Source organism: Myotis yumanensis, unplaced genomic scaffold, assembly GCF_028538775.1.
Source record: "Myotis yumanensis isolate MYYU_CA2020_CCGP unplaced genomic scaffold, mMyoYum1.0.hap1 SCAF_17, whole genome shotgun sequence".
Taxonomy (NCBI): Eukaryota; Metazoa; Chordata; class Mammalia; order Chiroptera; family Vespertilionidae; genus Myotis; species Myotis yumanensis.
The window spans coordinates 17,022,082-17,045,860 of NW_027223768.1; the positions used below are offsets into that span (position 1 = coordinate 17,022,082).

Genomic DNA, 23,779 nt, shown 5'->3' on the forward strand with positions numbered 1-23,779 from the left:
TCAACAACAAAAATCCGATTAAAAATGGGCAAAGGGCTCTAGCTGGTTTGGCTCAGTGGATAGAGCGTTGGTCTGCGGACCGAAGGGCCCTGAGTTAGATTCTGGTTAAGGGCACGTATCTCAGTTGCAGGTTCCTCCCTGGCCCAGGTCCTGGTCAGGGAATCTGCAGGAGGCAACCAATTGATGTGTTTCTCTCATATCGATGTTTCTCTCTGCCTTTCCCTCTTTCTCCCACTCTTTCTAAAATCAATGGAAAAATATCCTCGGATGCGGTTTTAAAAAAAAAATAGGCAGAGGACCTGAATAAACACTTTTCCAAGAAAGACATACAGGGGGATAACATATATATGAAAAGGTGCTCAACATCACTAATTATAAGGGGAATGCAAGTCAAAACCACAATGAAATACCACCTCATACCTGTTAAAATGGCTATTATCAATAAGACAAGAAATAACAAGTTTTGGAGAAAATGTGGAGAAATAGGAACCCTTGCACACTGCTGTGGGAATGTAAATTGGTGCAGCCACTATGAAAAACCTCCACTCTGGAGGTTTCTCAAAAAATTAAGAACAGAGCTATCTTATGATTCAGTGATCCCTTTTCTGCGTAACCTTCCCCCAAATTTGAAAACACTGGTAAAGCTTTATGTACCCCTATGATCATTGCAGCATTATTCACAATAGCTCACTGTCTTTTGACTTTTCTATATAATTTGTTGCTTTTTTTTTCATAAACAACCTAAGTTGGATGATTGAATAAAGTAGATGTGGTACATATATACAATGGAATACTACCCAGTCATTAAAAAGATAAATTATTACCATTTGTGACATGATGGATCTTGAAAATATCCTAAGTGAAATAAGTCCCACGGAAAAGACAAGAACCATATAATTTCACTCTATGTAGGATATAAAACAAAAAGCAACCAATGAACAAAAAACTCAGATATAGACAGAATGGTGTTTACTAGAGGAGAAGGGAGCTGGAGAGAGGTAGAAGGAGCTAAAGGGGGTTAAATATATGGTGACAGAAGGAGACTAGACTTCAGGTGGTGAGTACACAGTAGAGTACGAAGATGTATTATAAAGTACACCCGAAACTAAGATAATGTGATTATTAACCAATGTCACCCTGATAAATTTAAATAATAGAGATTCTTTCTCCATCTTTTACTGTTTTACCACTTATAAATTTGACCAGTTGTGTGCTGGAGCTAGTTCTTGAGAGCAGATTTTGTGCACCCGCCCCCCTTCCACATTCAGTTATATTGATAGCTTGAAATTGGTCAAGGTTGTAGTGTTTACACTATGGAAGTTGACAAACACTACAAATCAGGACTTATCCCCTTTAGAGCTAGCATACCACTGAGTTCACCCTCTTCGCCTGCTTTCATTCAAGCACAGCTTTGGAAAGAGGCAATGAGTGCAGAAGAATGTTGATCTATAGGAGAGTCCAAGTGTGGATGTTGTGGAAGTTTCAGCAACAGCCTAGTTTGTCTAACGTGTAGACAAGAGTTCATAAAGTATTAATAGTCGTATCTTCATTATACCTTGTTACCAAATTCTGGAGTTCATTTATTGCTGCTCGGCCCTCTGTCTACTATGGAAAACTAATGGACCAATCTTTGTACCTGTCCCTACAGGAAGCGGTTTGACAAGGCAGAGGCAGAGTATGTTACAGCCAAGCTCGATCTACAGCGCAAAACTGATACTAAAGAGCAGCTCACTGAGCACCTTTGTACAATCATACAGCAAAATGAGCTCCGCAAGGCCAAGAAGTTGGAGGAGTTGATGCAGCAACTGGATGTCCAAGCTGATGAGGAGACTTTGGAGCTGGAGGTGGAGGTGGAGAGACTACTGCATGAACAAGAGGCAGAAGCAGGGAAACAGAAGGTTCATGGAGAGAGGCCATTTCAGCCTTCCGGAGAGAGTGTGACATTAGGGTCTACTCAGAACAAAGAGCATCAAGCACCAACTGCTTGCCCAGAGGTAGATGAACAATGTGAAAATCCCAAGAGCACTCCCCTTCTCACTCCAGACCACCCAAGTCAGGAAGTGAAGACTAGTGCTCATGACAACGGTTCAGCTGCTCTGACCACATGAAGGGCCAGTGTTTGTTGTTTTCAGCTAATATGGGCTTCAGTAGACTTTCTGTTGTAGAGTGTGCCATGACCGCTGCTAAATGCCTCTTTAAAACAATATTAGTTTTTTAATCTAGGATTAGTGTTAGAAATAATATGTTGGACCATTCTAAAGCCTCAAATAATTATAATTTTATCCATAGTTCACCTTGATTTTGGTCCAGTTTCCTTAGTGTCCCCTTATTTTGGGTGAAAACAAGTAACTTAAAGAATAGAAGAAAAATTACATGGTTATGAGTGTTTTTAGACCAGGTCAATATAGAACAAGTAAAATGAAAAATAATAATACCTCATCAAACTCATTTAACTTCTGAGAGAAGTGCTGGGACTGAGAATCCTGTTTTATGTCATCAGTAAAGAGACACAAAACTTAAACATGAAAAAGAAAACAACTAACAAAAATAGTATTTGGGTCTTACTAGATTATTATCTGTTTGGGTCTTACTAAAATTGCAAAACACAGTTTTGAAATTACCAACTTAAGCCAACATTACTTTTGTATTCACATTGCCTTTTAAGTGGCTCTAGTTTACAACCCGAATTTTGGTTGATATATACACAAATATATATAGATATATATATATATATATACACACACACACACACACACATATACATACACACACATATATACACACACACATATCTCAATATGCTATATATATAATTTTACTATTAATAAATTGTCTTTAATGAGCACATTGATTAAATTTAGACAATGAAAACTTGTCTATAGGGAGATTGAAAATAATATAGAAAATCTTGCTACTTTTGATTATGAAAAAAAATACATTTTCTTTCTGACATTACAGTAAGTATGTATTTTATATGTCGGATATAAATTATCCTGTCATAAAGCATTTAAATTGTTAAAATGGTGATTTTCTTATTACTCTAATAGTTTATTAATTGCCATCACTAATACTTGACCACTACATTGTGCTATATGTGAATTTGTAAATAAATATTATAGTTTTGTTACAAAATCTGTGAATATCACGTTAAATTCTGATTTATCAGAAATTCCAAACAGTGAAGTCAAGCATTTTAAGTCTTAAAAAAGAAATAAAAGTGGATAAGGACAAATGTAATATAGTATACATAATAATTTCTGAAAAATAATTTTTTAATGAGTTTGTTTGAGAATATTATTTTCTAATAGTGAGGATGAGCACTGTATTTTTATATTATGTAATTTGACATGAAATTATAGCTCTCCATTACTGGCTTCTCTAAACAGAGACATTTTTATAGACCATTTGTTTTTATTTATGAATGACATGCATAAAAACTGAAAACTTCATTGTCCAATATAGTCCTATTATCTAAAGGATAAACAAATCTGATGCACTTATAATGTGGCCTCTCGTTTATCTTCTTTTTTTTAATTTCACAGTTTAATATGTGTTCTTGAGCAGTGTGTGGCAGTAATGCATCCTGAATCTTCATATGGTAGATACAATCCGCTATTTTTATATGAACCGCTGTTAGGGCAAAATTCATCCATAAATGAGGTTTATAATATTGTATCCAAAAACAGATGGATACAACTTAATACTCAGTTTAAGTGCCTTAAGAATTTATCATATAAGATATATGGAGAAATGAAAACCATGAAATAAATGAAATGGATGGGGCTTTGGAGATCATCTGATTTAATGATCTTACTTTACAGATGAGGAATTTGAAAGCCAGAGATTTCACTTATGTCATTTGGCCGACTGGCTCACTTTAAACTTACAGGGATAGTCAAGTTATCCTATCTAAACTCTTGATGTGTCTCTTTCAACCTTGATGTATCTCCTAGAGTGCAGACCACAAAGTTCACTGCATCCCTCTTAAACCCACTCTGGGATTGTGTTGGTCCCCGTGAAATGCTTTCTATAAATGGTCCACTGAAACCATTATGTTGAAAAACATACCTTGCTTGGCTTTCCCAGGGTGGTATCTGAGTGTTCAGGTGATGATATAAGTGACAAAGTTCTATTGCATCAGTTTTGTACAAGAGCAGCTGTAGCCCATGTGTGAGAGGAACACGAGCAAATGAACGAGACATGAGGCTCATTGGTATGAGGACCATATGCACGGGTTTCTCCAGGATAGCCCTGATATCTTTTAAAATCATAAAATACATTCAAAAGACTTTTGATATATGGATTCACAAATTCGCAGTAATTGTTAGTTTCTGTGAAGGAAATTATTGGTTCAAAATTGCTGCCATGAGTTTATTGGGGCACTTTGTAGAGCTGTCTTTCCTGGAGTTAAATTCCTCTTCTCTTCCACTTCTCAAGTAGTTAGAGCATAAGGTTATCAGGGCACTTGATTTGCTGTGTAATTGAGGAGTTAACTGCTTTGGGTTATCTCGCTTGTTCTGTTTAAAAGACAGTCTTTGCCAAATTGTGGTAATTTTTACTCATTTATCTTTAAAAAAAAAATACTTTGAAGAGTAAATTGAATTCCTGAATTTTCAGAGTTCTTTACCTTGATTCCGTACTACTTTCTTTAAATTAGAGCCATTTTTTATTAGTTTCAAGGAAACAGATTTTCTTAAAACAAGGTTTGTGTTGCATTGAAAACAAAGAGTTTTTTCTTAAATTTTTCATCTCTGCATAATTCTACTGATGGAATTATAGCAATTGCAGGTAGTAAATCTTTGTACTCACTGAGAGCACAGCTGGTTTCCAAGTCAGATGATAAAAATCTGATTGCAATTCCTAGAGCATATTTCATTGCTGGATTGGCATTTGAATTATAGAGTAAAAACTCGGCTATAAACCTCTCTCACTCTTTGTTTGGATTTAGCAACATAGTACTCTCAAGGAGCTTTATCTGAGTATTTAGCAACTTCCTCTTCTGAGGCACTGGCACAAAACGGACTCTAGTGATTCTGACCCAGGCCATTCCCAGTGACCTTTATAAATGATGTTTTGGGTTTTGTATTTCTAAGGAGCCAAGTCAGCATTTTAAAAGGCCCTGATAGATATAACTCAGTCTGCCAGACCAGACCTGGGGCGCTCTGGACCAGGGTAATTATACCCCTTCTCAACATAGATTTACCCCAGGCCTGACTTGAACTACTCTCTGGAGGGATGAAGCAGGACACTGTTATCCAGTCTGCCTTTACCTTAATGTCAGGCTACTTTTGCAAGCTCCTAATCCCAAACAGCTGTCTTAAAAATGCAAAATCATCCCTACGCAATGGGTCAAACAACTGTATACAGCTACGTACATGGAAGAGCTGTATAAGAGGTACATGATCTGTGCCTTTATCCCTAAGAAGCTTCTAGTCTATGCAAAGGACTAAGATTGATACTCATAAAATAGAGGCTGATACAGAACATAATCATAAAATAGAGGCTGATACAGAACATAATGTCATATTAATGGGAGGACAGAATAAGTGGTAGGAACACTGAATATAGATGTATCCTCCGGAAGTCCCAAATTTTTCAAACACTTAATTTTAAATATTCTATCCAGTTGTTTTGCAATCCAAGAATGTATCTAGGACCTGCCATGCATTTCAGTTTGCCATTAGCACTGGGCAGCAACACCCACACACAACTAAAACAATAACAACAAAAACCTCTGTTAGATAATATGTCCAGATTTTGAGTTCAAAAGAAAATGTAGTCACCAGAGCAAGAGCACATTGGAAAACAGGGAGGTTTTTGCATGTCACTGATTTAAAACAGTGGGCCCACTGGGATTTATCAGTGAAAAAAGCAAAAAACTTCAAGCATTGGGAAAATTAACTTTAAGCACATGCCTTTCTGACAAAAGGCTGAAGTATCCTCTTATGCGCAGAACAGTGTTATTATAAGGGCCCATTGCAATAATTCAAGGCATTGCTTAACCAAGGGGCAGTAATTACTGCCCAAGCCAGAAAAAGATGGAAGTGGAACACACTGGTGTGAACTCAAGGATAACTCAACATGGATGCATGTTCAAAGTCACACATAAGAGAGGTCTTTCCAAGCCAAATGGCTTTAGGAACCTAAAATAGAGCCATAATTAAGCAATAAGACGTGACAGAGACCACATTTCTTGGTGATTATAGCATGCCTCAGGGATAAGTCACTAGGCCAGAAGTTCATATGAGGAGTGAAATAACCTTGCAATGTATAGTGTCACGCTGCTAGAGGGAGAAGGAGGAGGAAATGAATAGTGGGAGTTAGTAGAGTTATTTCATGAGCTATTATTTCAGTTGTTGGGTAACACTACCTTGTGTATACTACACATGGCCATTAGTTGTATCCAGCATCCTAAAGCTCCATGTTTACACCAGAACCTTCATTTAAGTAAAAGCCCTGTAGAACTGTCCATCTTCTCATTTTCTCAGCCAAGCAAAAACCAGGCAATATAGACACAAACTGAAAAGTCCGTAGCCATATAAATGGAACTATATAGTCTGGTAGAATTATAATTGCAGTTGCTTAAACCTGGCTTGTATAACTTGGAAGTAGCTGAAGCAACCACATGGAGTCATTTTCAGTATTGTGGCTCATTTGTCTCATGTGCATTTAACTCAGAAAGTACCAGTAGACATGGCCCTGTGTCCCATAGGTCCAGAAACCTCTGCAGCCTTCTGTGCTGAGCTTCCCTTCCTCACTGAGTTGCTGCTGGAAGACAGGGAGCACTCTAGAACTAGTCACCAATTGAACCCCACGCTATGGTGGAGGCGGGCCTTTCACCGGGATGACAAGTGAGATACCCAGTTTCCAAACTCTGAAGATGCCCTGAAAAGGCCTGCACATAGAGGCAGCCAGCTATCTTATTGCCATATTCCTCTCCATGTTTCTCTTATTCTTATCACTTTAGAAGATAATTAAAAACCTTCTGAACCAAACAGACAAGTTTTTTTGTGGTCCTTCACATCTCCTATGGCACAGGCCAGGGACAAATTTCTGGGCAAACAATAGTTTTTATCTTAGTCCAGCCCCTCTTTCAGGTGACCCGTGCCCTCATTCTCTTCAAATCTGCTCTTAAGAAAAGATCTGAAGACAGTTACTATAGGCTGAAAATGTTGTGTCCTTCCAAAATTTATACGTTGAAACCTAACCCCTGATGTGATGGTATTAGGAGGTGGGTGGGGTCTTTGTAATGTTAGGCCATGAGGGTGGAGCCCTCATGAATGAGACTTATGTTCTTGTAAGAGATCTTAAAAAGCTCCCCTACCTCTTTGACTATGTAAGGACACAGAGAAGATAGTCATCTCTGAACCAGAAAGCAGCTCCTTACTAGATACCAAACCTGCCAGCACTTTGGTCTTGAACTTCCTAGCCTCCAGAACTGAGAAATAAATTCCTATTTTTGACAAGTCATCCAGTCTACAGTATTCTGTGATAGCAGCCTGAATAGACTAAGACAACAGTTACATCTTGGGGAAACTTTAAATCAGGTTACTTTTCCCAAGTGTCTCTACGTTTTAATGTAATGACTTATTTTAAAGTAATGTATTTCAGTTTGTGCTGTGGAAAGCTTAACCCCCAACTAAAGGAATTTAAAGCATCAGAGAGCAGGTGTGAGAAGGAATTGAGATTCTGAAATGATATCCGACTGCATGAGCTGAGAATTGAATCTCAGAAGCTTCGCCCATGCTATCGTCTCCATTTAAGAAAGATGACCCAACCTGTCCTCCCCGACTTCCCATTGCTAGTGGAACATGTTAGGGAAATGAAATCAAGTCTGCCGTTCTAGCCACAAGTATCACTTCTCTGTGGTTGCATAATGAACTGTCCCATAACTCAGTGCCTGAGATAAAAAACCCCTGTTGTTTGCTTATGATTCTGTGGGTTAAGTATTTGGTCCAGGCTCTGCTAGAAGTTCTGCTGATCTTATTGGGGATCACTCAGGAGGTTGCAGTACTCCACAGGATTTCTTAGGGGTGGGTGGTCTAAGACAGCCCCACCCACAACCTGGCAATTGGTGATGCCTGACACCTGCAGCTTTTTCTTCATTTCGTCTCATCCTCCAGAGAGCCAGTTTGAATACAGTGGGGCCTTGACTTACGAGTTTAATTCGTTCAGAGACCGAGCTCGTTAAGGAGCTCGTTAAGGAGTTCGTTAACTCAGATTACTCTGTCAACTCAATGCAAAAAATCAGCCGAGAGACAGCTGGTATCTCAAAATACTCATTAGTCGCGACACTCGTAAATCAAGGCCCCACTGTATCTATTCACGGAGGGCCCAGGGTTAGAAGATAGCAGAAGTGAACTTCAAAGATAGCTCCTTGAGACCCAGGCTCAGCAGTCACACATCCCGTCTATTGCATTCCACTGCCCAAAGCAAGTCCCAAGACCAGCCCGGACCTGGTGGTGGCAAAATGGCCTCTGCATCCGATGGAAGGGGCAGGAAAGTGACATTGCAATGGACATTCATGTAGGAATGAGAGTAAGGGTTGTGCCATCTTTGCAGTTTACCACAGTCTGGCCCTCCTTGCTACAATAATTCACATCTATTCCACATACAAAATGCACCCACCTTTTCCCTCCAACCTCTCATCCCATTGTGGTTTCAGGCATGGAGTCCAGGATCTCATCATCTGATCAAGTCCAGATGTGAATGGGGCTCCTCTTCATCGAAATACCTGTGGACAAAAATGAGAAGTTCCCTGTCTTCACCACACCTCAACATACAATGGTGAGACAGAACAGATCGCTTCAGTAGACACTCCCTTTTAAAAACAAGCACGAGGCAAAGAGAAGGCATTCTGAGAACTAGCCTGGGAGACATTGTCAGGTCTCCCTCTACTGGGGCAGAGAGTATCACTAGGGCCTAGTTCTGCTGCCTGGGGCTCCCTAGTTCACTGTTCTCCACCATTCTCGGCTCCACACTTTGAAATATCTTTCCTTCTCTATAAGAAATGACCCATGTTTGTAACTGAGTAGCTCTCTCAATCTGCTTCCCGATCATAGAAACTTGAGTGTCCAGAGACCTCTTTTCATTTTGGAAAGTCTCAGTCTTTCCTGGTTCAGACCCATAGTGCTTTGTTAATTCAACTCTCTCAAAATTTCATACGTTTTCTTTCAATCTTAGTGGGATTCACTCCGAACTCCAAAGCTACAATTACAGTGATTTCTTTATGAAAACCTCTCTTGGTGTTGTACATTTCAGGGAGCTGTGACCTAATGCCCCTATTATGGACTGAATTATGTCCCCCTTCCCCCAAATTGGTTGCAATCCTAACCTCCAATATGACTGTATTTGGAGATAGTAGGGCTTATAAGGAGGTAACTAAGGTTAAATGAGGTCATAAGGGTAGGACCCTGATTCAGTAGGATTGATGTTCTCATAAGAGACAATAAAGATTTCTCCCCCTCCCTCCTTTGCCCCCCTCTCTCTTTCACTTCATTTCAGGACACAGCAAGAAGATGGTATTTTGTTATGCAGCTTGAGCTGACTAATACAAATTCTGGTAGCAATAAGTGGGATGCAACTGTAACAGCTTATATCCCAGCATCTCCAAAAGTCTCAACTCATTCAAACATCTGAAGTCTACTAGTAAACTCCAAAGTCTCATCTAAATATCAGCTAAATAAGGTGCCGTATAGTCTTACATGAAACTATACACCTACAAAGCATGGATTCCACTCAAAATAAATCATGCCTCAATAAACAAGACTGAGGAAAAATAGTGACTTAAAACAATTACTTTATTTTCTCATCATCCTCGGGGTCAGCAATTTGGACTAGGGTCAGAAGGACCAATCTGCTACTCCTCTTTCCACAGAATCAGAAGCAAATAAAATGGTGGTTGTTTTAAGAGTAAGTTTTGGGGGTACTTTCTGTGCAGCAATAGATCATTGATATGGCACAGTAGATTGAATCAGGAGCTCCTGCATGTTCTATAAAACAATGAAGTACAAGCTGACCATAAAGGAGATCAACCACCCTTAGAATGATTAGCAAAAACTCTAGCCCAGTGGTCGGCAAACTGCGGCTCTTTGGCCCCTTGAGTGTGGCTCTTCCACAAAATACCACGTGCGGGCGCGCATGTACAGTGCGAAGTTGACTTAAAACTTTAAGTAAAGTGTATTAAGTTAATTTTAGGAAACGTTGTGGAGTGAAAGAGAAGATGTAGTGTCGAGGATTGAGAAAGGTATGTTGAGATGGTTTGGACATATAGAGAGGATGAACGAAAGGAGATAGACGAAACAAGTATACAAGACTAGTGTGGATGGGAGAGTTGGAAGGGGTCGACCTCAGCGAACATACCTCAATCAGATTGAGGATGTTTTTAGCAAAGTCCAGCTTAGGAGTACCCTAATTAAGTTAATAACAATGTACCTACCTATATAGTTTAAGTTTAAAAAATTTGGCTCTCAAAAAAAATTTCAATCGTTGTACTGTTGATATTTGGCTCTGTTGACTAATGAGTTTGCCGACCACTGCTCTAGCCTATCTAAGGTCTATGACCTATCTAAATGATGCCTAAACCACCAATCAGAGCTTCCATTTGAGGGAGATTTTAGTGCAGAACTCATAGAATTGTGGGCGCATCAAGTGGATCTGCTTTCCCAGAATTGCCCTTACATATCTCAAGGTCTCGTTCTTGGTGGGTTTCTGTCCAGGCTGGCCTCCTCTAAGCTGCGTATGGTACCACTGGTCCATCGTACTCAATTCACATAGCTTACATCTTCAACATCCCTTGGACCATTCTGTGGGATCCCTCCAGGTCTGGCTCTCTCTTAACCACTTCGCTACCTCTCTCAGGACCCACAAAGATATTAGGCTCAGCTCCCTTACCAATCTAGGACCATGGAAAACTCTCCAAGGCAACGCATACCCTTTTCCTGTAATTGTGCCAGGCAGCTTGTCTGGCACAATGCTGGGTAGAGGGGATCTCTCTGAGGCTTTCCATCTTTTGGATTCTAACCTGGAATTAAGACACAGTTCTCCTTGTTCTCAGAATGTGAAAGACCCACACTCATGCCAGCGTTCAGCCTGTGGAGGGGGCAGAGGTAGAGTGCAAGAGCCCCTTTCAGGGACTCCCCAGGGCCCAACCCTCCTTGCTTTGCTTTAGAATAGCCTCTTGTCTCCCAGCCAGGGGAATTTTTATTTTACGTGGGCAGGAAAAAATTGGCTCAAGTTGATCAAATATTCTTCCAAACCTTTTTTTGTCTGAAGCCTGAAGTTCAGCTTTCTAAACTCAAACGCCAAGAATTTGTCTCTTTTGTTCTCTGGTGCTGCTGTGACAACCCTCCCTGAAGGCAAGAAATGACTCATGGTCTAGCTGCCCAGATGGGGGAGGGTCAGGGGTAACAGGAAATCACGGGGAAAAACACATTTGTTAATACATCAAAATATTATCCTGCTACACTAGGATTCCTATTCTTTTTCCTATTCTTGGTTCAGTGGAGACCAACCAGTCCTCTCCTTTCTTACAAAGAGTTCTGCATTCGATAGGGCTCTTTGATATGTAAGAAAAAGAAATCAACTCATTCTTGCCCACCCTCTCCCTAAAAATGAAACGCTGGTGCTGGGAGGAGGGGTGGGAAGGACCAAGAGACTGAGACAGAAGTGTAACCTTGCTTTCTGAAGGCACCGGAGACCTGAATTTCCACCGGAACCACGCTTTCTATGGTTTCTGTTCTTCTCTCTGCCTGTTGGCTGTGTTCACTTTAGGACTTTCTCTGGTCCCTCTGTAGACGAGGCTGAAATTTGAACTCCTTCTGCTACCTGCTGGGACTGAAATCACTTGCTGGGGGATCTGAATTCTAATGGAAGGGACTCTGACTCCATGAGCTTCGTCAATGGTCAAACAGCTGTGGCTGAGGCATGCTTAGAGGGCAGGACAGAATCCCATTTTATATAAAGTGCCCATCACCAATGAAGGGAGGGAAAATTCTTGAAAAAGTAGAGGCTGGACTGATAACCCCTATGTTAACATAAGAAACATTCACACCTGTAAAGAATTTTTGTGAGTTTATTTGAGCCAAACTGTCGACAATTGCCGAGAAGCAGAACCTCAATGTGTTGGGATTGTTTTATACATTACAAAGGAGGAGACATAAGTGGTGACATGAAATCCAGTGGAGGCGGGAGAAAGCAAAGGAGGGGGAGAACCTCTGGGATTGGATAAAAAGTAAAATGATAGACACATACTTAGGTGGGTACAGGATAGTTAACCGTCAACAATGAACATTATAACTATAACAATGAAGGAATTTGTGGTCTCTGTCCTGGGGCCCAGGGCATTTGGTTGTGCCCTGAGGGGTCCTGAAAAAGGGAAGTTACAAGTTATCCTGACATTTCAAGGATATGTTATCTTAAGACGCAAAAAGGCTCAGTTAGGTAAAGATTGACCTTGTCAAGGAAGATACTGGCCTAGGACAAGACTACCCCCCATAGCTGCTTTCAGTTATAGTTTTAATTTCAGACCATCCTTTGTGGTTACTTTAGGTCTTTGAGTTTGCAAGACTGCCATGCAGGCCTCCCCTGAGCTTGTCAGGTTAGCATGTGGCCCCTTTTTCATCCACACCTAGATGTCTAATTTATTGCTCCCAGGGTGGAAGTGATTTCGCCTTTATTAAATGACCTTGCAGCTTACCTGTACCTATCATGCCACCTTTATCATGCTTCGTATTTTATAGCTATTAATGGATGTGTCTAATAGACCATCAGCAACTCGTGGGCAAGAACTTAGTTTCTCTCTGCATAAAGGTGAACAGTGTGCTGCACGTAATAGGTGAAGGGTCACATGAATCCATGGGAATAAAGAAGTTAGTTGAGTCAATAATCCCAAACAATCAATGGATACTATAAGGTGAGAAATATAAGGCATTTGTATGGTAGGTATAGTTCTGAAAAAATATCCAGATACCTTCTATTATATGCAACACTTTTCTTTAGGCAGGGAAAGAGTTAAGCAGTTTTGCACTGTGCTCATGGACTTCTGACATGATATAAAACACTACAATTTTGGCTTTTCCATTTTAGCTGACATAGTTTAAGTTGATGAATATTTTGATTTGTGCCAGTCTCGGGGCAGTTTTAAATGCTATCCCTGCAGGAGTCAAGAAGTCCGGTCATAATCATAACAATATGCTTGTCAGTCAAAAGCACCGGAAGATTGTTTAGGTGCAAAGAAAGCATTTTCCCTGAAAGGAAACAGGGCAATTGAAATCACCTACTTTTCAAGGCATTGAAGTCAAAACTGTTACCAGCTTCATGGTGTGAAAATCCAGGTCTCAGGCAACCCCTTGGTCAGACTCCACTATGTCCTCAGGCTATGCAGCCAAAAACAAGTTAGTCTGAAGTTCAGAAGAAATGAGACTAAAGGGAAAGCAGGGGGACCAGGGTTGATGTTCCCATCATTATATGCAGGTCACCATTTGAGCAAGGAATGTATAATGAATTCCCTTCCATCTGTGAGTCCAAGCACCTTGGGACAGGTTTGCTGAGCCAGCTAAATCAGCGAATTCGTGCAATTACACAAGATCTGGGCTGAAGAAAGTGATTTTATTCTATTTTTTTCCTGAACAGACTGAGCAAATACTATTTGATAGAACTGACCTAAAGGTTATACCATAGGAACTCTTTCCATTACAGCAAGCAAAATTTAAAAATTCACAGAGCCTTGGGTTCATTAGTAAAAGGGGAAAAGCCAGAAACCAGTGTGGGAGAAAGGGAAGAAGAAAGGAACAGCCTGGAGAAATGGATTTTAAAATTGGAGGCAGCCCAGAATTATTCAGATCTCTGGATATCTTGGTGTCAGGACCTTCTTATTTCAATGTTAGTGTGACCTTAACAATTCCAGCTGCTCAACAAATTTGCTCTGCAACTTCGCCCGACCAGAGGAAAATTAAAAAACGAATCTGGTATGCCTCTTCTAATTTTATTGCATCAATAGCAGCTTGTACATGGAAGCGAACTGGTTAAATAAAAAAGTTACTATAATAGAAAAGACACCTTTCACCCCCAAAGAATTCCATAGACCCCATGCTATCAAAAGAATCTCCTCATGGGAAAGAGCAATGTGGAAAGCAGAGGGGAACAAAAATCTGGTGTGCGGCGTCCGCTGGGAGCTTCAGGCAAATATGAAACAATGACTTCATGCAGTAGATAAATTTCTCACATTCTTCAACCAGTTTTATGGGCGAAATACTCATGTATCTATCCAGTTGTGTGAGCACCACGCCTGCCCAAAGGAGAATCTGAGTGGGTATTAAAACATATATCCATGGTGGAATTCTAATCAAATGCTAGTCCTTTTGTCCCACGGTTTTCCACTGTTGGTCATTCTTGAAGCCTACCAACAACATGTTGATGATTATCCTCTATTTCACTGATAAGGAAAAGATAAGTTTGAAGAGGTAAAAAAAAAAAAAAGATCTTTAGCAATAATAGAGCAGGAGGACATTGACTGTCACATGTACGTCCAGCCTCCCACGCTCTCTACCATCCCAGGTTGCAGTGCGAAGTCTGGCTTTCCTGGCACACCACAATGGGCCCCAGACCTCCCTCTCTCGTTGGCTGTCTCCTGATTTTCTCCTATGAGAACGTTTTTTTCTTTTTCCCTTTAAGCTGTCTCTATTTATTGTCTAACTCAGCCATGCACACATGTGCCTCTGCCCCTTTATGCTCCGTTTTCCCTCCCTTCTTTGTCTGAACTCTGTCTTTGTCTCCTTCAGCCTGGATGCCTCCATGCAACTCTCAGGGGCTGCTCCAGCCTTTGCCAGGTCTCTCATCTGGATCCCTCTCAACTGGCACTCTGCCTAGTGGGCCTCACCCTCCAATATCTCTCAGGATTTCATTCGCCCCTGAGGCCATGCGGATACCAGAAAGTAGAGAGGCTTCGGAATCAGATAAATTTGTGTGGAGATCCAGGCTCCTTCCTTGAGGAACTGTGATAATTTAACCTCTCTGTCGTTTCATTTTTCTCATGTGTAAACTGGGAATCATAATATACTAGCATAGCTTACAGAGTTCTTGGGGACATCAAATAACAAAGTGCCTCGTCCCTTACACCACCAAGTAAGTCAGAGCCTCGTCTCATGTGTTCCCTGCTTTATCTATCAGCACCTAGAAGAGTTCTTAGCACAGAGTAGGTGCTCAGTTAATGCTTATTAAATGAATTAATGAATATTCGGCACACAATAAACATTAGTTCTTATCTATTTTTTCAATAATTGTTGCAGGGCAGGGTGTATGCATGTACTCACTGGGAGGAGCTTTGATAAGTGTTTTCTTGTAGGTCCTTGGTCTCTCAATGGCACATAAAGATCCATTTATTATGGCAGTTAACGTACTTGTCTATGAACTTCAATGCTATTCCCTACTGATGAAAGCAGTAGCAGAGTAAAAATAATAACAATCGTAGAAAGTAAATGAGGGAACTAGAAAAAGGCACTTGAGAAATATTTATCAATTTTTAACCTTTTGTACCTGTCCAGCATGCTGAGAAATATACCATAAAACTCAAAGATAAAGTACAAGACATCAGTAATAAAGGGATGAAGAAGGAAAGAAGGAAGGAAGGAGGAAGAGCAGGAAGGAGGAAAAAAAGGAAGAAAGGAAAGAAGGGGGAGTGGAAGAGAGGGCAGGGAGGAGATAGAGGGAGAGAGTAATAAGAAAGAAAAACAGAAGAAGAAAAAAAAGCTGCGAACATATTGCTGTTGCCTCAAGGCTGCGTGTCTTATGTTTGTTCCCAGGCCTCTTGTGATCATCTGGCCCAGGCTGGGAACAGCCTCAGAGGAGTTCTGAAATCCCAAGAGGATAGTGGTATTTGAAGTCCAGAAATTTCATATCACAGACCATGCCAAGCCACCACACATCAGCCTCTTCTCTATGTGTCTATCAGCAGAAGCAATGAGATCTCGGGTCCTAGAAGGCCCCTTCTTGATTTTAACCCAAGCGAATTCTTCCCATTTAAAATTTAAAAAAAATCAACTTGGACTGTGATCTCATACACCAGAGAGACAGTTTGGAGCAGCGAAGGCAGGTTTTCCCCTTGGCATAATGGAAACCATGTGTGCCATTACGGATTTCTAATGCTCCAATGAGGTGGGTACAAGTTGCTTTGAAGAAAAGGAACCCATTTCCAACCACATTTCTCCTGATTTATGTCCGAGTCGCAGAAGGTCCAGACAGGTTGGAAAAGATTTGGTAACTAGAGAAGTGACAGGGGGTGAGAAAGTATACTTTGTAAAAGACTGCGAACTTGACTCTCACTTTAAATTCTTGCCTTAGGCAACGTGTGCTTTTCAGAGCTTAAATCATGTTAGGAGTTTAAATCGGATTGAGGGTGAAAGACTACACAGCTCTATGAATTAGGTCTGGATTGTTTTGGTAAAAACATTTTCCAAGTTGGCCAAACATAAATCAGTCCTAACAAGGCACCTGTGATTACAAGCAGGCCCAGTGCCCTTTACCATACTTCCACCCATTCTTATTTCGCTTCTATTCGCATTTTTTTTCCCCAACCAGAAAAGCAGGAAGCAATGAGCGTTTTTAGAAGTATGTTGCATTGGGCCCACAAAAGAATAGTCCAGAATGACACAAGTCCAGAGCAGAGGACACGGATGACTCCATGGGTCTTAGCAAGGAGGCCAGGGACAGGCAGAATCTGATGGTGACACAGCAGAGCTTTTCAGCAGACAGCAGGGATTGAAGTCCGAGGTTTAAGTGTCATGTCCAGGAGCTGGCATCAGCCGTCACCTGGCATAGCTGGCAGCTGGCATTCCACACTTCTGCCCCAGGGGCCTCCATGACAACACACATGTGTCTCATCTTTCTCCTTCTCTTACTCTTTGACCTATAAGTTCTGGTTCAGGAGATTCCAGTTGCCCATCTTTTCAGGTGACTCTTGTACCCAAGGAAAATCTCCATAGCTGTTTTCTTATGAAACCCTGAGTTTCGACTTTAGCACATTGCTGTATGGTTGTATTAGTCTTTATTGCTCCCGTGGAAAAAAAAAAAAATGGTCTCACCTTCAAATCAATGCTGTATTTCCATTAGCAAATGCCTTTCTTTATATCTCATCAGAAACAATAATAATACTGAAAAAAAAGACACCAGGGTTATTTTGCTCTTTTGCAAAACTTGTAAACTTAGTTTATCCTTTAAACTAAGGTAAAAATAGCCTTGAAGTGCCGAAACCGGTTTGGCTCAGTGGATGGAGCGTCGGCCTGCGGACTGAAAGGTCCCAGGTTCGATTCCGGTCAAGGGCATGTACCTGGGTTGCGGGCACATCCCATGTTCCTCTCTCATTGATGTTTCTAACTCTCTATTCCTCTCCCTTCCTCTCTGTAAAAAATCAATAAAATATATTAAAAAAAAAATAGCCTTGAAGCTTTTTGTCCACTGAATCCAGCGGTGTTGGGGGAAAAGGTGTGTGTGTGACTATTTCCAGTCTTACCTATTTTTAAAACTTGACTTAAATCATTGAGTCAACTGAGAAAAAAAAAAAATGAGTGACAAACAATGAAAGTAAGAAGGTTTTACTCATAAAAATGTTTACAAATGGTAGAGAACTTAAGACCCAACTGCTGCTCAAGTCGGTTACTGCGTTCTGAGATCCGATGGAAGGCAAGTGTTCTGCTTGTGAGCATCACGTGATCAAGGCATTGCTGATTGGTTGAAACGTCTCAGGTTCTTCTGGGTCTTATCACTGGTCAGAAAATAGATTATGGCCTCCGCTTTCAGGAAGTTAATTTAATCTGCATTACATATTTTATACAGTGCATCAAAGTTTCCACTTATTTTAGTAAATAAATGACAGTCCAATTTGGCAGACTCTTGAGCTGAAAGCCTCCACAGATGTCTGTTCATTTGAAAAGATCACAATTGAAAACCAAGTTTATTTTTTGTTGTTGTTTGTTTTTTCAAGGGAAGCCTGCACCTTATTTTATTTTTTATGGCACTTACCGCAATTTGTAATTATATTTTATGGATAATTACATATTTATTTATATGTTATTTTCTTACTATCTTCTCCCAGTGAAGGCTGGAATGATGGTTTTCCATTGACTCGGTGATGCACATTTTTCACATTTTAAAATCTGTGAATTCAGGATGCATCTTAAAAGTAATGTATTTAAGTTTAGTTGGCAGCATTTTACTTTTTCTCTTTGAGTGTTGCATAAAATAATTGTGCATCTTATAATGTTTAAAATATTTGATTAAGTATTGCTTTATTTATTTTTAATTTAAATTTTTTATTGTCTAAAGTATTACATAAGTCTCCTTTTCCCCCCATTGACCTCTCCCCGGCCACCCCCAACCGCCAGTACATACCCTCACACCCACCCCCCTTCTGTGTCCATTGGTTATGCTCATATGCATGCATACAAGTGTTTTGGTTGGCCTCTTATCCCCTCACCCCCCGCCTTCCCTCATAGGTTGGACAGTCTGTTTGATGCTTCTATGATTCTGGTTCTATCTTTGTTCATCAGTTTATGTTGTTCATTATATTCTACAAATGAGTGAGATTATGTGATATTTATCTTTCTCTGACTGGCTTATTTCGCTTAGCATAATGCTCTCCAGTTCCATCCATGCTGTTGCAAATGGTAAGAATTTCTTCTTTTTTACAGCAGCATAGTATTCCATTGTGTAGATGTACCACAGTTTTCTAATCCACTCATCTGCTGATGGGCACGTGGGCTGTTTCCAAATCTTAGCTATTGTAAATTGTGCTGCTATGAACATAGGGGTGCATATATCCTTTCTGATTGGTGTTTGTGTTTTCTTGGGATACATTCCTAGAAGTGGGATTACTGGGTCAAATGGAAGTTCCATTTTTAATTTTTTGAGGAAACGCCATACTGTTCTCCACAGTGGCTGCACCAGTCTGCATTCCCACCAGCAGTGCACGAGTGTTCCTTTTTCTCCACATCCTCTCCAGCACTTGTCGTTTATTGATTTGTTGATGATAGCCATTCTGACAGGTGTGAGATGGTACCTTATTGTTGTTTTGATTTTCATCTCTCGGATGATTAGCGACTTTGAGCGTGTTTTCATATGCCTCTCAGGCTTCTGTATGTCTTCTTTTGAAAAGTGTCTATTTAGCCTAAGAGGAAAGACTGTTTAGATTTTTTTAGAATAGGAGATGGTTTTAAGAGATTTGACCCATTAGAGTGATTACCTTTGATAAATTTCATTCTTTGTACATACATTGCTTGAATATCTGCCATATGTCAAGTGCTATGATACTGAAGATAAATCAAGGAAAGTCAATAAAATTTGATCTGTGGGTTGAATTTAAAAAGTTATACCAACAGGTGGGGAGGGGATAAAGGGGGGAAGGGCAGAGAATGAACAGCAATGCACAAGATCCATTTGTTACTTTTGTGTATACATCATAATGTATAGCTAAACATGTCACAATTGAATATCAACTAGAATAAGCAGTAGTCATCGATGTTAAACCTTAAATCTTGTCATGTAATAAAAAAAATAAATATTAATAACATAGATGTTACACCCTAAATCTTGTTGTGTGATAATTCTGCAGTTTTATTGCTATGTCATTGTTTTTACTTTAAATTTCAAATAATAATCATCTCTTTACTCAAAGAAAGGGTTAAAAGAAAAAAAGAAATCATAAGATTCCAAAATAGGGATTTAATGAGTATAGCTGGTATGAACTTTTGAGCTATTTTGAGTAGCTTGTGGGGAATATGTTCATGACTGCAATTATGTTGTATTTGTCTCCTTGGTATATAGACACTTATGCTATACAACTGGGCAGGGCCCTCTGTTGTCCCTGGATTTGGAAATTGTGACACAGGTAATCTAAGATATAAAGGAAGAAGTCTTTTGTTCTGCCCTCGGTCTTACCTAACTGTTGTATTGTTGGCTTTTTCCTATAGTCACTTTTTCTCCCAAGTTTAATAATCTATATATATATATAAGCCCAGCGACCAAATGGCAAAACGACCAGAACGACCAGCTGACCAGTTGCTATGATGCATACTGACCACCAGGGGGCAGACGCTCAACACAGAAGCTGCCCCCTAGTGGTCAGTGTGCTCCCACAGTGTGAGTGCTGCTCAGAGGGCAGGTCCACAGCTGCTCGTCTGACCAGCATGAGTGGCTGCTCCCACAGCAGAAATAGCCACTCAGCTGACCGGGATGAGCAGCGCTCCCACAGTGGGCCGATCCCCGCAGGCCACGCCCCCTCCCCACCAGTGCATGAATCCATGCACTGGGCCTCTAGTTACTAATAATTTCTCAATCGTAATTTGAGAGTATCTGGAAGCTTTCATTATAAGCAGAGGGTTTAGAATAAGGAGCCCAACCCCTGGATCATATCTTTTCAAGAGTCAACTTGAATGTCCTAGTCAGAAATCTTGACATTGTGGTGTAGTATGGTATTTTTCTTAAGAGAAATGGAGTATCTCTCAGATTGGCTAATGGGCTTAGGATGTAGGAAAACAAATAAAGTAGAGCCATTCATGGCACATCCCATTAGTCAGTGGCCTCACAGTGGTCACTCTGCTCCACAGAAACACCGCAAGTAGACCACAAACAGTTATCACACTGTGGCTAGCTAGTGTAAAATGCTGCTAGTCACTGTTACTCAATGACTGCATTATCAAGGTTGGCTTTGGTCCAACTTGTATTTCAGAACCGTTAACCCTTTATCAATCCCCCCCTTTCCCAAATTTCCAAATAATTCTAATACTTCTACTAAGAGGGACCTCACAAGTTCTTCTGAGCAAGTTCTCTCAAACCTCTGGGTCCCACTCACCACACTCTCTCCTCCTCTCTTTCCCTTTGGGGGATTTCCTGTGAAGATCCCTCATCACAACCACTAAGGCTGGTCTACTTCTGTCCACTGATTGCTCAGGGCCACGCTGTGTCCATGTATTCCTGCAGACTTGCTGCTCTGAAGAGTCACTAAACCTGTGCTCCCCTTCCCTTCATAGACACATATTTGGGCCCCTTCTTCTCTTGGGATCTTAACGGGGGACTGTCTAGCATTCCCAGCATCTCAGAGGGATTTGTACTTGGACATCCTTTTCCTACGATTCAGACAGCAGTCCGTGCGGGTTGTTGAGAAGACTAGTTTCTCAGGAGACTTCATGCTGCCCTCCTGTCTTAGTTCAGGCCTCTCAGGAGATAGTTCCCCAGGCAAGGGTTGACTGCTGATGCTCTAATCAGGAGGTGAGATGGAGGGAGGAAGAAGCTATACTGTGCTGGCCAGTGCTTTGCAATGACAGTAAAAGACATAGCTGGGGGCACAGCAGGCATGTCCAGCAGGAACCTGTGCACACAGGCTGTATTCAGAAATGATGTTTCAGGGTGGTCCATGGGAGTGAGGGAGAAAAGGGAATTTATCTGGCCAGTTCCCACCTGTTTCTTCTTGCCCGCTGGGTGAAGTTTGCTTCGTGGGGTGGGGCACCCCACCCTTCTGGATTCCATCCTGTTGGTGGCTGCTGCATGGTAGACACGGCAGCATGTATAGTATGTGTTGATCCAAGTTTGAAAGTGGTGGGAGGAGACAGAAACTCTGGGCATGTGAAAGGATAAGGGGGAGAACTTAGCATTTGCAGAGCAAGAAATTGCTCACCCAGCAGGTGAGCCACCAGGGCAGTGAAGGTGGAAGGCCATGGCACAGCAAGGCAAAGGAAGGGGTGAGGGTCCAGAAAGTGAGAGGCCCCAAGGGAATGTTGAGAGATGCTTAGAATATGTCAGATCACCCCAAGACCCTCCCCTCACACCTCCAGCCCACCTTCCTCACAGTCTTATGAGCATTCAATGCTGCACCCCCCTCCCCGCCCCCACAACTCTGTAATTCGGCACAAGACCATTTATTTTAAGGTTTGTGCTACATAACACAATCGGTTAAATTCAGGTATGAATCAGTCATGAGGCCGTTGACCATCTCTTTTTTAGCAAAACTGAAGGGCTAAAGTGAACAGAGTTTTAACTGACTAATATTTCTTACACACTTGTTAACTACTTCCTTTTTAAAAAATATATATTTTATTGATTTTTTTACAGAGAGGAAGGAAGAGAGATAGAGAGTTAGAAACATCGATGAGAGAGAAACATCCATCAGCTGCCTCCCGCACACCTCCTAGTGGGGATGTGCTCGCAACCAAGGTACATGCCCTTGACCGGAATCGAACCTGGGACCTTTCAGTCCGCAGGCTGACGCTCTATCCACTGAGCCAAACCAGTCAAGGCAGCTACTTTCTTTAAAGAAGAAAAAAAAAGAAAAAACCTGAAACTTTTACATTATCATCAAGATGACACAATGAATAGTGCTAATACAAATAATCGAGAAAAACTACTTTCGTTCCTTAGACACCTCAGACTCTTTTAAAGAAAGGCAAAACGAATGCCTGAATGTAAATAAGTGAAAACAAAAACCGATACGCCCTGAGGGCTGGGATTGTTGTACTCACAAGTGGAATGAAAAGCGGTTTTAGTTTGTTTGGGTCTTTTTCGTTTGTTTTATTGTCATGGTTTTAAGTTCTCCATGGTTGGGGCTCAAGTGATTTTCTTCTTTTCTATTATATGTTGCTGGCGGGCTGGTAACGATTCAGTTTCACTCTAATGTTTGGAGAAATTGATCTTCCTGTTCCATATTCAAAGGTAAAAATATCTCCCAGCTAAAGAGCTTGTCATTTTCAGGGCCAGGTTCCTTCTCAGGAATTTCCTCCCCGAACCTGGCCCTCCAACTTCCGAAATAACAACTGTTTTTCAGCTTTTCTGAAATAAAAATATTTACCAACAGGGTTTGGTTTTATGACTCGCATCTCCTTCTCTGGCCTGCTGTGATGGTTGCACCAGACTGGCTGATGCTGAGCAGGAGAAAAGCCAGAAGGAAAGCTCTGAGGGCAAATGAAGAGGGAAGGGGAGAGTAAGCAATATGTCAAGGTTGCAGGTTTGATCCCTGGTCAGGGCACATATAAGAATCAACCAATGAGTGCATAAATGAATGGAACAACAGGTCTCGGTCTCTCTCTCTCTCTGTCAAAAAAAAAAAAAAAAAAATGAGCAATCAGCCCCAACTATTGGACATGCACACCAGAATTTCGAAACAGAACATAAGGCCCAGTATGTAAACAGAGAGGAAATGTGTATCAGACCAAACACCCACACTTTGATCTTCCTTAGAATGTAATTCCTTCTGGCAAAAACCCTTGCCCGTTACAGAAACTAACTTGTTCCCAATCAATAAGGATAAAACAACAATAATATTAATACTTTCCAATGGGAAAACAGTGTTGGGAACTGTGCATGCCATCTGTTTTTGGCTTGGTTTCCACTTTGAAAAGGAATTTGGCAAAATCCCTAAGTGTTTCTGTCCACCTCCCCTCTATCTCATCCAAACCCTATGCTTCGTAATGTACTGATGTCAGTGGAACTTGCAGGACACATAGGGAGAGCCCCTCAAGTTCGTGTACAAGTAGGGCAGAAAGAGCCTGTCTGGAGGGATACCTCCTATCTCAGTCCCTAGTTATTAACAGTGAATGCTGACTAATGCCAGAGCTGGGGGGTGGTGTTGAGATGAGATGAGGGGGTTGTGGGTGGGAGAGATTACATCATTTCAATATGTGTTGTTGTTTTTTCCCCCCCAACAAGCATGACATCCTTCAGGGGGTGGAAAGCACAACCCAGATTCCAAATGGAACAAGGCAGTTTACAACAGGAAAACATTTTCATCTGTGGACTA

At 41.0% G+C, this 23,779-nt stretch overlaps 1 protein-coding gene across 2 annotated transcripts in view; it reads left to right on the plus strand.

Moving 5' to 3' along the window:
• GORAB (golgin, RAB6 interacting) overlaps positions 1-9,732 on the plus strand; it is a 30,491-nt gene extending 20,759 nt beyond the window's left edge. Inside the window, exons 5-7 of one of the 2 annotated variants that reach the window (XM_070396952.1) lie at positions 1,649-1,994; positions 8,666-8,787; positions 9,505-9,732. In XM_070396952.1, the coding sequence (XP_070253053.1) occupies positions 1,649-1,994; positions 8,666-8,787; positions 9,505-9,547 (511 nt within the window). In that variant the 3' untranslated portion in view covers positions 9,548-9,732. Of the gene's footprint in view, positions 1-1,648; positions 7,095-8,665; positions 8,788-9,504 lie in introns of those variants that run through there. The other variant, XM_070396953.1, reaches the window with a different exon arrangement.
• The last annotated feature ends 14,047 nt before the right edge of the window (positions 9,733-23,779 follow it).